At 41.1% G+C, this 16,591-nt stretch overlaps 2 protein-coding genes across 10 annotated transcripts in view; one reads left to right on the forward strand and one right to left on the reverse strand.

Annotated features, from left to right (window-relative positions):
• LOC110523648 (WD repeat-containing protein 5) overlaps positions 1-3,973 on the reverse strand; it is a 31,320-nt gene extending 27,347 nt beyond the window's left edge. Inside the window, exon 1 of the mRNA XM_021602538.2 lies at positions 3,769-3,973. The gene's annotated coding sequence lies outside the window, so the exon portion shown is untranslated. The remainder of the gene's footprint in view (positions 1-3,768) is intronic.
• Positions 3,068-16,483, forward strand: LOC110523646 (bromodomain-containing protein 3). 9 transcript variants are annotated; one of them, XM_036977323.1, is made up of 13 exons: positions 3,068-3,086; positions 6,494-6,856; positions 6,972-7,109; positions 7,291-7,420; positions 7,582-7,745; positions 7,857-8,228; positions 8,357-8,485; positions 8,622-8,810; positions 9,278-9,346; positions 10,741-10,964; positions 11,078-11,352; positions 12,298-12,450; positions 14,249-16,483. In XM_036977323.1, the coding sequence occupies exons 2-13, from the start codon at positions 6,656-6,658 to the stop codon at positions 14,362-14,364; spliced, it is 2,160 nt and encodes a 719-aa protein (XP_036833218.1). In that variant the 5' UTR covers positions 3,068-3,086; positions 6,494-6,655; the 3' UTR covers positions 14,365-16,483. The 9 variants fall into 9 exon arrangements, with proteins under 9 accessions (XP_036833218.1, XP_021458205.2, XP_021458204.2 ...); XM_021602530.2 differs by lacking the exon at positions 3,068-3,086 and adding an exon at positions 4,086-4,402; XM_021602529.2 differs by lacking the exon at positions 3,068-3,086 and adding an exon at positions 4,643-4,762.
• Positions 16,484-16,591: the final 108 nt, after the last annotated feature.

The raw sequence follows: 16,591 nt of genomic DNA on the forward strand, positions 1-16,591 counted from the left end.
GCTCCCAAGGACGAACCAGACTTGTGGAGATCTACAATTGTTTTTCTGAGGTGTTGGTTGATTTCTTTTGATTTTCCCATGTCAAGCAAAGAGGCACTGAGTTTGAAGGTAGGCCTTGAAATACATTCACATGTACACCTCCAATTGACTCAAATGATGTCAATTAGCCCATCAGAAGATTGAAATGCCATCATTTTCTAAGCTGTTTAAAGGCAGTCAACTTAGTGTATGTAAACTTTTGACCCACTGAAATTGTGATACAGTGAATTATCAGTGAAAAAATGACGTGTCATGCACAAAGTAGATGTCCTAACTGACTTGCAAAAACTATAGTTTGTTAACAAGAAATATTTGGAGTGGTTGAAAAACGAGTTTTAATGACTCCAACCCTAAGTATGTAAACTTCAGACTACAACTGTACATGTAACAAAAAAACTGAAATGTAAAACAAAGTTACATTGGTCCTCCGAAGAGGGGGTGGGTGGGCCAATTAAATAAATAGCAGGTAAAAAGCTTTGCGTGTCTAGAAAAAAAGTGCCATGTAAGTCCAAAGGTGTACTGCAAGTCTATTTTAAGTTAAATAAATGCCTTTATTAAGTTCCTATGTGCCAAATAAGGTAACAGGGTTGAAGTTTCTTAAAAATCTGCCAAGAATCTTCCAATTTAATAAATAAATGTGAAACTGTACATTTTACTTGTGGATTACGAAAATAATCTCCAAAATCATGTATCAATTTGTTTGTCTTCATGCCGTTTTAAAAACAAATGCAGACATTGGAGAAAACCTATTTACGGTTAAGACAAGTAACTATGATTAAGGGCAAACATCATAAACTGAGTTAGAATAAGACATCTGATTACCATTTTGCATTTGGAAAGGTTGGTTTTATTATAGCTAACAAATAACCAAATCATTGATGATCACTAGATAATAGAAATCCATTGGAGTTTCTCAAAATGCATACTACCGTGCTCCGAGCACACAAATTGGAACACGGGGGGCACTTCTCCAATGCGTACTCGTTTGCATGCTTCAAAATATGTACATTGATACAAGCTCCAACAGAAAGTATAAAAAGAAATGACGCAACCACGTAAAAATGACACAATCTATTGATATCAATGGCAGACATTATTTGCGCAGATCAAGAGAAAACACACTTCTGACTTCAGAATGAAATGTTGAATATTCACATCTCAAATGTTGCATGACTAAAATATTTTATCTTGATATGTTAACAATTACAGTACCAGTCAAAAGTTAGGACACACCTACTCATTCCAGGGTTTTTTTTTATTTTCACTATTTTCTACATCAACTGGTAAACTCTAATTTACCATCCCAAGATATCCCTGCAGAACATGTATTTGCGCCCCTACTGGATGGAAACTACAAGTGTAATGGCTGTGCTCAATACAATGGAACTTATAAATGTAGATCCTTCAAAACAGCCCCAAACAGGAAAACAGATCCCAATCAAAAGGTTTTATCACGTGCTCCACTAAGGCAGTTATTTATCTTATAACTCGTCCTTGTGGTATAACTGATGTGGGTAAAACAAAGAGCGAATTAAAAGAATGTATCTCGGAGCATCGGAGCACCATTAGGTGCAAAAACTCGACTTACCCAGTTGCGGCCCACTTTTTGGGAGAAAAGCACTCGATTTTGTCTCTACGTTATATTGGCATCGAACATGTCACCCTCCCTAGGAGAGGGGGTGACCTCGACAATTTATTGTTAAAACGAGAGGCTGCTTTGGATCTTTAATTTAAAAAAAGACCCTTACTCCCTTCGGTCTCAACGTAGACTTAGATCTGAAGCCATTCTTGTGATTTTGCTATTGTAAATGTTTGTAGGCTTATGTAGCCAAATTGTATCTATGATCGTACGCTATCCATTTATGTTTCCTGTATGCTATTTTAATATATGAGAATTAACCAATGATATCAGGCCACACCCGGCCATGATTACAGACACGCGTGTCTTTAGACACTATATAAATGAGTCATCCCGCAGTGTTTGTCATTATATCCTGATGAAGACAGCTTGTCTGTCGAAAAATAAACATAAATATTTTTGCATCTGAGCTCCTAGAGTGTGCGGCTCTCCTTTATTTTTTAAATAATAATATTGAAGACATCAAAACTATGAAATAACACATATGGAATCACGTACTAACCAAAACAGTGTTAAACAAATCTCTTCAAAGTAGCCAGACCTTCATGTCTTAAAGTAATGATGGACTGTCGTTTCTCATATATATATATATATATCCTCCATTGTTGCCATTGTCCTGGCTGGAAGAAGGTTCAGTGACACGTGAGGTAATACAGCAGGGGGAGTGCAAGTGTTTCTCAAATGTATTGTTTCATGCATTCTCCACACTCTCATCCTCACAAGAACATACTCAAGAAAACGTGGTCGGTGAATACACTCGGAGCATGAGAACACAGATAGAATAATAAGACAGATATTTCACTGGATGGTATAAATGTGAAGCATTGAACTACGTTTTGTAGACTGATTTTTTTTTTATCGCTATTCCACTCACTACCAAATATGGTAGATGGAAAAAGGTATGGAAGATGGATTTGGGCAACATTCTGCCAATCTTCTCAATAATTAAATATTTGATATACAGTTTTCTGTTTCCAAAACTATAATCTGTTATGAACAGAGTGGACTAGGTTTTGTAGACTGTTTTTTTTTTATCGCGTTGTTTAGAAAGTGCAAAAAGGCTAAATGGGGTAATTGCACACGCGCACTTCACATAGGCGTTCCCTAACGCAAATATGGAAATTATGCTAGGACACGCAAACAGGATCTCGCTAGTTCGTGCTTGGCTCTGCCCATCTCATTGCTTGGTCTGCCCACTATGACTAATTTGTTCCCATTGGAAACGACAGGCTGTGGCATCTTTTGGTTTAGTTGTAAAAATATTTGAGCATGTGGAACACGATAGCATGCATATTGAGAAACACCCCATGTCCCTCATCTGCATACACGCCCTCATCTGATTGGTCGTTTCCCCACGAACCGTAAACCGGTATACGCATCGTCACACTCCAGCTGACTGGTCGAGTAGGTAGGCATTCTGACTGTGGTAACTAGTGACGACAATGGAGTTGAGTTTAGTCAGCTTTTCGATGACGGTAATGTCAGGGGAAATGTAAGGATAATAAATTGTATAGGTACAACGCAAGACGCTACCCTTTAGTTTGTAGATTAATATAACAATATTGGATATTACGATTTTGTTAACGTAGCGACACTGGCACTACCCACACACTGGCTTCCTACCCAGTCATGGATGGCACAGCTAAGTAACGTTAGCTAGGTAGAGCCGAGTAGTTAACTAAGTAATAATGACGTTCGTTTGTCTGGAGAAAGAAAGAAGATACTATGTTACCTGGCTGGCCAGCTAGCTAACTGCCATTGCAAGTAAACTAATTACCGTGAGTTAGATAGCTATAGTAACCTCAGTTACCGCAGATGGGCCTGTGTTTCTAGCTACGCTAGCAATGTTGTTCGCAAACACTAACGTAGTGTGCATCTTGTTGGTGATAATAGCTAGCTAATGGTTTTAATCCAGGTAGTTATTGTATGAATCCTATCCTTCAAAATATAGTTAACTATGTTAAACACACATGGCCTTACTCTCTCGTTTGGCTAGCTTCTCACTGCACATGCAAATTGCAAGCTCGACTAGTTACCAGGCTAGCTAGCTGACGTTACTCCATTCAAACAATAAAACCAGGGATACTCACGGTAAGGCCCAATGTTAAAATGTATTTGCTCGGCTGACTTTTCTTCCTTCAGGAATAAATCTTATCAATCACACGAATGTGTTTAGCATATAAATACGATTAACGTATTTTCGCCCTAATTGAGCACGAATAAAAATCTAGGGCCAGTTCGTTTCAGTTTAGGGCTCAGGCGGGGAATGTGGCACTGAAGAAGACGCGCATGTGTGCTTAGGCAGTGCATACGGCAAGCGAGGAGGGACGATTTGACGGTGGTTCTGATTAGAATCTCGTTTGTAAACTTTAGGTTTTGGACTGAGAGAAACCTAGTTACACATGTCAAGACACATCAACAATGCAGACGTGTATGAATAGTTATACAAACTTAACCATCAAGTTATCATCAATGTGCAGTGGAGGGCAGCTCGAAAGAGGGCACAGGCTGAGCAGAATCAGGGACAGGAATGAGTGTGCTCAAGACAGACCGATCGACCGATAAGGCTGGGGTGTCCTAGACCAACCTGTCAGGTAGGAGTGCAGAACCGGAGACGCCCTGCCCTGAGAGGTTTTGGTTCTCTGTAAAACACAGCAGACAGAACCAGGAGAAACAACAGGGAGAAGCTGTCAGCACTCCTCTGTTTCCTTTGAATGTTTACAGGTGAATATAAAGTTAAAAAGATTTGTGAAATATACATAATACATGGTAAAGTCATCCATCCATGGCATACATTGCAAGCTGAAGATAGTCATTCCAGCTGTTTATTTGTATAGCACATTATTTCAGTCCATTTATTTATTTAGCGTGGCCTCTGCATACTTCGGTTTTCAGTATACTCGAAAATATTTGATAGTAGTATGCAGTATATACACTGGGGGAGCGCAGTCTTCAGCGCCAGTAAATTGATTACAAACCGTGCGCATGCGCAACCTCATCTTCATGCTGCTCGGCCTCGCTCAAATAAAGCAAGAGCAACTCGGGCTGCCAGCTACACGCAAACCCATCGGAGGCCTCAAGAAAGTAATGCATTAAAATGTTTATATTTCACCATAATTATTATGATAATAGCGTTTCTTTAGCGAACCATGTAACGTTCATACTTCAGTGTAATGAAAAAGTGGGTGCTGAAACGCTTGTTAGCGTTAACTGAGCAAGCTAGCTAACGTCCGAAGATTTTCAGCAAAGCTACGTCTGACAGCGCATTGCAACAATACAACAAAGCATAACAAATTACTTGTCTATTGGGTTAAATATTTTGGCAATATGGGCGCGAAACGTTTAACAAGATATTAGTGTGGGCAAATTAGCTAGCTACGCAGTTGTGGTAGCAATAGCTACATGCTCTTGCAGAAACCAGATAAAACAAGGAGGGTTATTTAGTTGTAAAATATATTTATTGAAACTGCTCGTAGTTAGCTAGGTAGTGTGGGGGGGTTAAATCGGCTGTTAACGTTATCTACCTAGTGATACCTAAAGGATAACATATGCCCGCCATCTTTTTGGAGAATGTTGCAATGGAGCCCGTAATACCACCTATTTGGTTTTGGTGTATTCATATTTAGCTAGGTGGTCACAAATGTATACTGTAGTGAATAATAGCTACGTCTCAAATGTTCTATAAGCTAGCTACGATAGCGACACTAGTCTGGACACTCGATCCACGGAGTGCAAAGGAGTCCGCGCGAATTGTTCCAAAAGTGTTCCGAGCTCCCTTTGCACCCCCCCCCCCCCCCCCCCCCGCGCGCGTGCGTGATGCTGGCTAGTATAGTTAGCTAAGTTACACGCGTTTTGTTGAGCATATATCATAAACTATTTAGCTAGATAACTAATTCCAATATTTTGCCATACGGTGCCGTTACATACAGTATTGCAGCTTTCAACGAAACGAATAAAAGCTATACAGCTAGTGATGGCTTTTATATGTGACTAGCCATTTAGCTAGCTAACGTTAATAAACTAGTGTATGTGATTGTTTACGCGGGAGGCAGCGCCGCCCTTTCGTCAGCTGCTATCTACTTAACGTTACTACCACTGATTTATATACACACAGTTAGCTGGCCAGCTACATTTTTTTTCACGGTCAAATGTAACCATGTTTTGTGTAACGCTAGTAGCTACTACTAGTCATTGAAAGAGATACAGGACAATGTCTGTGGATTTGTCATTCTTGAACTCTCCTTAGTACAGATTGCATTAACGTTATCACAGCTACAGCAATTACTCTACTCAGGGTGGTACTTGTTGCTAGATCAGCTGTGCTGTCGTCAGTCAGTTTTGCAGGTTGCTTGGTTATGTATGGGGTGAAATGGATTGTGGTTGCTGTGGTTTATGAATTGCTAGCAGGTTATTTAGACACTTTTTATTTATTATTTAGTGTTATAAATTGTACCTTAGTTTTCTGTACATTTGCATGATCACTAAGCTGTACCTGTCTCCACATGCGAAATACAATTCTATGGTCAAAGACAAATGCAACACCAAGAACCAAGCTACATGGGATGCAGGCTGCAGATTGGGGTATAGATAATGTGCCTCAAACCTGGAGATAACAACACATCTTTCCAGGGACACATTTGCCTATTACAATATCGGACATTTTTTTTTATTGTGATGAAAAGGCCCAACTTTCTTATCAGAATTACTTCCTTTCATGTTATTTCAGGTTTGAGGTATTATACCTATTTCATGGATTTTTGGCTGCTACACTTATGCTGAAGACTCATGACCATCACACTGCTCTGTTTTTCATAGGTCAAAAGATCAGGCCCTGCAATGACCTGCAGTTCCCCCCAGGCCACTAAAGAGCAGAAAGAACAGAACTACACTACCCACTGAGAAGGTGTCTGTCTCCCGCCCTGTCTATCTGAGAGTTAACAGAAACTCCTAGAATACCACCCCCTTCCCATCGCAAGCATGTCTGCTGTCAACTCCGCAACCCCGGCCCCTCTTCAGGGAATCAACCCCCCACCCCCGGAGGTGACCAATCCCACCAAACCAGGTCGTAAAACCAACCAACTACAATACATGCAGAATGTAATGGTCAAGACATTGTGGAAGCACAACTTTGCCTGGCCTTTCTACGTGCCAGTTGATGCCATCAAATTGGGTCTTATGGTGAGTAGACTGTAGATATTGGTAATGGGTGTTATAATTGTCAGAAAGCCAATGACTATAGATAGATCACTGCAAATGACAATGCTCACAATGTTTTTCATTTTCTGTTTATCAGGATTACCATAAGGTTATAAAACAACCTATGGACATGGGAACCATCAAAAAGAGACTGGAGCATAACTACTATTGGAGTGCCAGTGAATGCATGCAGGACTTCAACACCATGTTCACCAACTGTTACATATATAACAAGGTGAGTACTCCAAGAGAGTAAATACAGACTGTTTCTCCAAGGTTCCATTTATTCTGGATTTAATATTAGTCTAATATGTTTCCAGATTCTCCCAGGGCTTCTCCCAAAGCTCTACGTTTTTAAATTGATCTCAAGTTTCCTCTTTGTGTTTCTCACTTCCTGTTTTTACTCTGCCCAACAGCCTACAGATGACATTGTCCTGATGGCACAGGCCTTGGAGAAGATCTTCCTGCAGAAAGTTGCCATGATGCCCCAGGAGGAGGTGGAGCTTCTGCCTCCCGCACCCAAACCCAAGAAAAGCAAGAACATAGGTAATAAGCCACTGTTCATCTGTTCCTGAAACTATAGACCCCTATAATTTGGGTAGATCCATAGATATCTTGTAAAAAAAATGTAGAGAAAATGGGTGCATATTGCCAATAAAATACCCCATGTACTGTGAGTTAATCTCTAATAATTTCACCTGCTGCAGGTGGTCTGGATGGAGGCGAGTCACCATCATCCCTATCTGGCTCTACGACACCTGTGATTGGCTCTTCTCCAATGACTGCCATCACCCCGAACGTCCCAGCTGTCCAGAGCTCGCCCAATGCTCCAATGTTACCCGTCGTCTCACCATCACAACCTCTTGTCAAAGTAAGTCACCGTACAGTTTTCATCAGGCATACAAATGTTTATTTAGTCTTTTGAATGGAACCTCACCTGTGAGGGTGTGCCTTTTTGTGTTTGTGTTTGTTGTGCATCTAGAAGAAAGGGGTAAAGAGGAAAGCAGACACCACCACCCCCACGACATCTGCAATCACAGCTAGCCGGAGTGAGTCGCCCAGCCCCGTCTCAGAGGGCAAGCAGGGCAAGGTGATGTCCAGACGGGAGAGTACAGGCCGTCCCATCAAAGCTCCCAAGAAAGACCTGGTGGAAGGGGAGTTGGGCCAGCACAGCAGCAAGCGGAGCAGAATGAGTGAGCAGCTCAAGTACTGCGACAGTATCCTGAAGGAGATGCTGTCGAAGAAACACGCAGCTTACGCCTGGCCCTTCTACAAGCCTGTAGATGCTGAAGCTCTGGAGCTACATGACTACCACGAGATCATCAAGCACCCCATGGACCTCAGCACTGTCAAAGTACGCACCACAGAACAAAGCATGTACACTAGCAGAATTCACTTTTACAGTTAATCATTACCTTTGTGTTGGCTTGTGTGGTTGCTCAACCATGAGCTGTTTGGATAACACTTTCTGTTGATTTTCAGAAAAAGATAGACGTCCGGGAGTATCCAGATGCACAGATGTTTGCAGCGGATGTTCGAGTAATGTTCTCAAATTGTTACAAGTATAACCCTCCAGATCATGAGGTTGTTGCCATGGCCAGAAAACTCCAGGTATGTTTGGGATTTTAAATATTTCTCTGGATCCCATTTGAAAAATGTATATAAAATTGAATTGGTTGGTTTATCGCTAATGTGTCTCTTTCTGTCACTTTTCTTTTCGCCATAATTGCCTGTGTGTCTTTGTCAGGATGTGTTTGAGATGCGTTTTGCTAAGATGCCTGATGAGCCGGTGGAGCTGAGCCCCGGTACAGGCGGGTTGGTCAGTAAAGGCGACAACTCAAGCAGCGGTGACTCCTCCAGCTCGGACAGCTCTGACTCAGAGGAGGAGCGGGCCACCCGGCTCGCCGAGCTGCAGGAACAGGTGGGTGCGGAACAGGTGGGTTTCAGATCCGAGGTCCGCCCGACTACTCCTCTAACCTGAAGGGCTCAGGGAGGGCCTTCCTCCCACCTTCTCTTCTCACATCACAGCCATCTTATCCATTCCAAAATGCTGAGACAGAGATGGAGGGGCTGCCACCTTACATCCAGTCTAACCCCTCCCACTCTCCCCTCAGACATGCATACCACTGCTTTCTCCACTGATTCGTCATCTCCCAATTGATAGCACTTAAATGTAACCCTCTACCGCTTTAAATTGTGCATTTCCATGCACCTACTGGTACAGATGGCTTGCATGCACTACCTAAACAAAAGCCTTCTTTTTGAAAACATCACAATGTCGTTTTTGCATTATGGTACCACACAATAGCTCTTGTCATAACATGGTGTTTTAAAATGGTTCTGATCTCTTTTTTTGGAGTTTTCTATCTTTGTCCCCTCATTTCCCTTTGGCTCTCTTACCAGTGTATCTCTGTGGAGCGCCCCAATGGTAGCGGGCAGGGGGGAAAAAACGGGTGCACCAAGCATTTTCAGGTGATTTGCTTTTCACTTCCCGGTCCCCTCCCCACTAACCTCTTATTGATCTCAGTTTATTATCAATGCCGCTATTTTACTTTTATTTTTTTTGCATTAGTTGAGCAAGCGGTCGAGGGTTAATAGTGGGGAGGGAGTGGCGAGTTACAGGTGGTGTGACACTAAGTGGCAGATGTGTGTGAGTTTATATGGTTGTGTAAATGTTGAATGTGTGTGTTTTCTCCCTGGTATGTTTGCTGGCTGACCAAGTAGACATATTCTTATTTCTCTCTCTCTCTCGATTGCCTGAAGGTTGTTTCCAACTTAAATTGAGGCAATGAAAGGAGTATGCAACTTGTTTCCCTCTCCCTTGTTAGAGGGTTCCTTTCTGATTTACTGGTGTTTTGGATGGGTTTTTGCGCGATCTTTAAACTGCTCTCTTCATTTTTGCTCATGTTATGCACCAAAGGGATAAAAACTGCTCAGATTGCTTACCTAGTTCCATTTAGAATTGGTAGTACAAAAATAAATACTAGATAATAAAAATCCGTTGTTAAAAAGTTATAGCATAGAGTACTATTTTTCTGTAAGTTGTGAAGTAGATAAGCAATCAAAGTTGATGTGAAGAGTTTCCTGTGTTTAAAGTCATTGTATGTGTCACAATGCAGTGTTTCTCCTATATTTATTTAGCAGCAGCGAGTCGACACTGATAAACTTGGCCGCCACTTCCAAAAAATACATAATGAAAAGGATCTGTATTGTATGTATGCGCTTTTAAAGGTATAGTGCGAGATTTTGTCAATTTTCTACTTACCCAGATTCAGATGACCTCATTTATACAATTTTTATGGTTCTGCTTGCAGTTTTAAGGTAGTTTAATTGCCAAAATCTCACATTATCCCTTTGAGATGAGTGACAAGTTACAATGTATATTTGTAACAGAGTGAGCAGTGGCGCGAATGGGAGCCACGAGCGCACAGCCAACGCTTGCTCCTCATTTCCCTACAGTGCAGTAATGCGCATCAGTTATATTTCAGATGGTGTTAACATTTAATTTTCATGCATTTTGGTGTAGAATGTCTTTTTTTTTTAAGTCACCAGAAGTGACATTCTCACAGTCATTACCCTTGCCACCGCTGCTGAAAAAAATCCTAAGGGAAACACTGGAGGTTAACCTACGTAGTGTTTTGTTTTAGTGTACATGGCTTTCCCTAAAGTAATGCCACATTTTATATAACCTAGTTTCCTTTCAAAATAGGAACTTAAGCAAATTTGTATGATTCACTCAAGTGGTAAAAAGTGGAGCATTTCTTTCTGGGAAACTCATACCTACCCCTTTTCTAGTCCCTCAGGGCTTGAAGTGCTAGCATACCCTTACGGCAGACCACTAACTCCTCCACCCCACCTCTCCCCAGCTAAAGGCCGTCCACGAACAGCTTGCCGCGCTCTCTCAGGGCCCTGTGAGCAAACCAAAGAAGAAGAAAGAAAAGAAAGAAAAAGACAAGAAGAAGAAAGACAAGGACAACAAGCATAGCAAAACCAAGACGGATGAGAAGAAGGCCAAGCCTGGGCAGCCTGCCAAGCAGGGCCAGCAGAAGAAGCCCTCAAGGAAAGCCAACAGCACAGTGACTGGCTCCAGGTAAGGCCTCCCTTTCTCTGACGTATTAGGGCTCTGCTCAGCCTCTCATAATAAAAAACACCATGAAAGCCTTGGCTATTTGTCATTTCTGCTTTGGCTTCTTGATCTTCTAGGCAACCAAAGAAGGGGGGCCGGGGCTACGAATCTGACGAAGAGTCTCTGCCCATGGCGTACGACGAGAAGCGCCAGCTCAGCCTGGACATCAACAGGCTCCCAGGGGAGAAGCTAGGTCGGGTAGTGCACATCATCCAGTCCCGAGAGCCCTCGCTGCGAGACTCCAATCCAGACGAGATCGAGATTGACTTTGAGACGCTCAAGCCCTCCACCCTACGCGAACTCGAGCGATACGTCAAGTCCTGTTTACAGAAGAAACAGCGGAAACCCCAACGTAAGTCCTGAGATGGAAGACCTCATGCATTGAACCTCACTGATACCTTCACTGTCCTTCAGCCTGTTACTACTACTCCCTCTACTAAGTATTTTCTCCTACCTTCTCTTGCTTTACTGTTAAGGACCCTACGCAAACAGAGCGACGGAGCGTTGTATACTGTCCGTTCCAAATTTTGAGCCGCACAAAAATACGTAGAACTACATAGAAAATGATGCTCCATCGCTACATTTGCGTAGTTTGCGTGAAGAGTGTAGCAGCTTTTACTCGCATCTCTTTAAGTACTAGATAGATTTTCTTTCCCTTTTTGGTATTTGTTTCTTAGCTAGATTATGTTCCTTCCCTCTACCTCATTGCATGTCTTCCGGTTGACGGCTATTTTTTGATATACAGGTGGTCCCCACCTTTTTGAACTCCTAAAAAGGAATTTTCTTCCGGCCTTTTGGTTTTTGGTCAGTGGCTGCTTAGGTCAACGAAATAACAAAAAATGATTGCTTTGTGTACATGTAGCCTAACTGAACACAAGGTACTGTTTGCCAAATTCATGCCATTCTGGATGTAGATGATCTATGTAGTATACATGGACCTCCTGTATAAAATGTTATGGGCCTGAACAGGGTTTGCTGTTGTGTTGCTAATATCGGCTCCTACTCGGACCCAGCGCAGTGGAGTCAGGCAGTGTGTCATATCATGTGACAGATAACTCCCGTACAGTCCTCGCTTAACAGCAAATTTAGCAAGTGAGATGGAAGTTTGTTCAAGTCCAAGAGCGTAAAGTCTCACCTGTGCTTTGAACCTGCTGCCTGCCCTCTGTAGTCCTCCAGGTTGTAGGCATTAGGCGCTAGGCCATAGCTGTGAAGTAGCTAGCTAGCTGTCACCACATCGGCGGGGGTCCGGGCAGGAAGGCCATGGTGCTCACAGCGTGCCGCTGTGTGTCTCCTGCAGCGGCCGCTGGGGGCAAGGGAGCGAGATCCAAGGAGGAGCTGGCTCAGGAAAAGAAGAAAGAGTTAGAAAAGAGGCTACAGGATGTCAGCGGCCAGCTGAACAGTAACAACAGCAACAAGAACAAAACCGACAAAAAGAAAACATCCAAAAAAGGTACCATAGCGTAAGGGACAGCAGGAGTTGCGTAGAGTAATGACGGGGGCACGTGGACCCCGTCTTGCTTCCCATTTGAACCTAGTTCACCCATTCATTGTTGGTATCCTGTGGTCCAGGAAGTTAGTCATCCGGTCTTTTATGGTTATAAATCTATATATACTATATCATATATTTATTAGGGATGGGCACGGTTATTCGAAAATCTGAACAGACGTTAGTTTTCGAGTTAGGGTTGGGCAGTATCCAGATGGCCATACCTTTCCTGTACCATACCGGGTTAACCTGTATTACATTGCAGCTATTTCTTAAAAAAAAAAAAAACTATCTAATAGCAGATGCTTGCTAAATACTAACAAACACAAGAAAACATAAACTAAATTTAAGGACAAACAGCCCAGCTCAAAGTTATACAACTATCTCGAAAGGCTACTCACACTTGATCCAGAAGGGGATTGATTGTCTCTGCTGTTAACAAGAAGCTACCCGCCTAATGTTATAGCTAGCAAGTTAGCTAACCAAATGCATAGATGGAGCCCTGAGCTGGAGAAAATGTAATTGGCACATCTTAGATGGTTAACTTCTAAATTCAGTTAAGTTATCATTTTTGTTAATAACAATAAATACGTTTGGACAGTATTGAAAATCATCCCATCGGTACTTCAAAATACCCTGAATACTTGTGAAAGTATACATAAAATACACATTAAAAATATAATCTATATGAAATTCTTAATTCAATAAAACAACATTTTGAATGTAGATTTTGATGTGCACCTCACAAAAAGATATACTGTAGCCTACGCGGGTTTCACACATTTGTCAGCCAATCAAAGTGTAATACAGTTAGAGGATCCATGTGTAGCAAGCAACGTGATATCTGACTAATCAAAGCAAAATGGAATTTAAATTATGGAATCAGGTTAGCTAAATGCGAAGGAGTAGGCTACAATGATCAGGTAGGCTGTTTAATCTTAATGGGGTTGTGGAAGACAACGATGGAAAGTGCAGCAAATGGCTTCAATTAGTCTAGGTAGCTGGTTGTCTTAGCTAACATCTTTACATTGATTTGATGCAGTCACGACGGGCCCTACCAGATGGGATGATAGATAATTTATGGCATTTACAAGTTTGTCTTAACTAGTGTGAGTCTGTATGGCTACACTCTCTCTCCCTCCCATGTCAAACACACCACCCCATGCTTATCCCCCTTGCTGCTGCAACCAAGCAGAGCACCACCTCTCTCCCAAGTCGCGCAGGCTGCGCATCAAGCCAGTTCCCAAGTTGAAACATTTTTTAAATATATTTTTATATTTTATATTCTATTTCGACTATCTGGATTTCAGAAAAAAATTGTATGATATTATTTTGAAAAGGGAAATTATTTAAAATGCCCATCCCTAATATTTTGTTGTATGGTTACTGTAACAATGTAATTGTGTGTGTAGGGGGGGTCCTGTCATTTCATCTCCTGTCTCTTCAACACTTGTGTGACCATGTGTGTGTATGAATGAATGGATTTTCTTTTGTCAAACTGCCAGTTGGCACCCCATCCTTTACAGAATGAATTGACACACAAACAAACCTTACAATGATTCACAGTGATAATTCAACAGTGATAATATTTGTGTTAGCTTTATCAATTCTAAAATAAAAAAAATGCAAGTCCATTTTAAACATGTCTCATAGCGCATACAAATGTTTTACTCATCTGAGAAAGTATTTATCTTTAGCATTTGCACCTCATTTACATAGATATGTAATACGTTTGGACGCATCTCTTACTCTCTCTTTCCAGAGAAGGGCGCTGGGTCCGGTACTGGTGCTTCCCATCTCAGCGGCAGCAGTAGCTCTTCAGACTCGGGCAGCAGCAGCTCCAGTGGGTCCAGTTCTGACAGCAGCGACTCCGACTGAAAAGAGCCGCCCAAACACTCGCTGGGAACTATTCCTTTTTATTTTTACCCTGTGTATAAAAATAAAATAAAAAAATAAACATTGTATGCAGTTATAGTGGTTTCCCCCTTCTAAAACATTTAATGAGGAAAAAACAACAATGTTATGCCATGTCAGAAAAAGAAGAAAAGAACATGGGGACTTTAAGATGACTTGACAGGGTTCTTTTTGTTTCCACTTACTTTTAAAGGGATGTGTTCAAAATCGACCAAACATAAAACAAGCATTTTGTAATACACTCTTGGATGAATGCCAGATGTCTTTTTTTTCTCCTAATACAATCATCAACATGCATCTCAATGTGAAGGAGTTGTTGCATAGTTACCAAGACAGCGCAGAACCCCATGTCCACCTCCTAGCTTCAGCCCTGCTGCATAAACAATCTATTCAATTACTTTCACAAAAAATTATCAACGCTTCTCATCCGGCTTCACAAGTATTTTTCACCCTCGTGATGAGGAGGGCCCTCTTGAAATAGGCTTATGTCTGTTTTGGGTTGTTTCTCCAATCATTTGACTTTTGACAAATACTGAACCTTGTTTGCCTCTGAGGGGTACATTTCAGATTATTCTGAACAATCATGTTGTGTGTCCTCAGCAGCATATACAGTCAAATTGAATGATCTGAAGAATTTTATTTAATAGTGGAACTTGATTGCTGTTATTCTTTGTATGATAACTGACATGGTCTTTCTTTTTTTCGGCAGTATGTAAAGTTTTAGCAAAAATGTCTGCTCGATGGTAACTGGTCTGAGAGGTTATTGATGAAGATTTTAACTTAAAGAATTTAGACTTTTAACGCTTTTGGGCAGAAGAAATTACCATAAAATAATTCACTCAACAGTTTGTTTCATTACTTATAACATGACAACCACTAGGCGTGATGGCCTCCTGTACATGTAATTCCTGGCATGCCTCTTGCTTAATCTACCATCTTCACTGATGAATGTATGTATGGTGCCATGAATGATTGTGTACATCACTGCTTTATGTAAGATGGGATGGCCAAAACTGTACATAGCTGACCTCTGTGTACATTTTTAGTACAATGGCGTAGGAACATGAATATTGCAGAGCACACCCGCCATCTGTTGGTGCTTTATTCCAAACGCCAGTGCCGTGTCCCCTGATCTTTTTCTCTGTTGATGTCAAGTTTGGACAATGAAAGCAGGACAATATTGTAAACAATGTGAGTCTTCCTCTGAAGTGTAGCGTATTGATTTCTGAATGTAATTTGTTACCTCTAGGTCCCTTGTTTTATCGTGACTAGATGCCACAGCCTCTTATGACTTCAGTTTAGTTCAACTCATCTTTTATTTTTATCTTAGTGAACAAATGGTTAATTATTCATAAGAGAATATCATTACAATTTATTCCACTCCTGTAAGAATGCATATGATTATTTCATGAAGTATAATTTGTGGTCAGTTTTTTTTTCTGGAATTTGTTGAAAATAACTTGAACATTGAAACCACTTGGGGTTTTCTTTACTGTTAATAAGTTGATACATTATGCATTTGGTCATATGCATTATTTTAGGCTATGGTGGAAATAAATATTTGTGTAATTTTGTGGCTTGTCCCACATACCAGGTTGCACTTAACTGCAAAATTCCCCAAATGATCTTGTATGCATTTATCTGCCTATACCAATGTTCTCCAGTACAGGCCCTATCAGGTTTTTCTAAGAATGTCTTTTAGAGGCAAAACACAAAATAACAAATATATATATACACACATATATAGCTTTTAGTTAATTTCTAGGCCCTGGTCAAATATAATAGTTCCTTTTTATATTTTCAAAAGCAAATGTTTACTTTTTATCCTAGATGTGCATGCAAGTTTATTGTAACTTTCTTATACCCTTTTTTGAGCTGTTATAGTATCTTCCTGTAAGTGTCAGTCATCGAAACAAATCAAGGATTCAGTGTAAGTAGTTTTAGGCTTGTTGATTGCAATATGGGACTGAGGGTGGTATTTGGGGGGTGGGGACTGGAGGTAGAAGCTAACAATTAATGTAACCGCTAACATGGAATCGGGTGAAATATTTTTTTTTAAATAAAATCAAAAGACCCTATTGAATTTGTCTCCTCATTTTCTGCATGTTGATCTGTTTTACTTTTCTCTTTGCACTTGTTTTCGCTCACTGAGGTACACCCGTGTACTTCTGGTGGATGACACGAGGAGATC

The sequence above is a fragment of the Oncorhynchus mykiss genome, chromosome 5 (genome assembly GCF_013265735.2).
Source record: "Oncorhynchus mykiss isolate Arlee chromosome 5, USDA_OmykA_1.1, whole genome shotgun sequence".
Lineage (NCBI taxonomy): Eukaryota > Metazoa > Chordata > Actinopteri > Salmoniformes > Salmonidae > Oncorhynchus > Oncorhynchus mykiss.

Coding starts and splice junctions, on each gene's coding strand:
- LOC110523646 (XM_036977323.1), top strand. CDS start 6,656: ATGTCTGCTGTCAACTCCGCAACCCCGGCCCCTCTTCAGGGAATCAAC. Junction 10,965..11,077: donor AGCACAGTGACTGGCTCCAG/GTAAGGCCTCCC, acceptor TTGATCTTCTAG/GCAACCAAAGAAGGGGGGCC. Junction 11,353..12,297: donor GAAACAGCGGAAACCCCAAC/GTAAGTCCTGAG, acceptor TGTCTCCTGCAG/CGGCCGCTGGGGGCAAGGGA.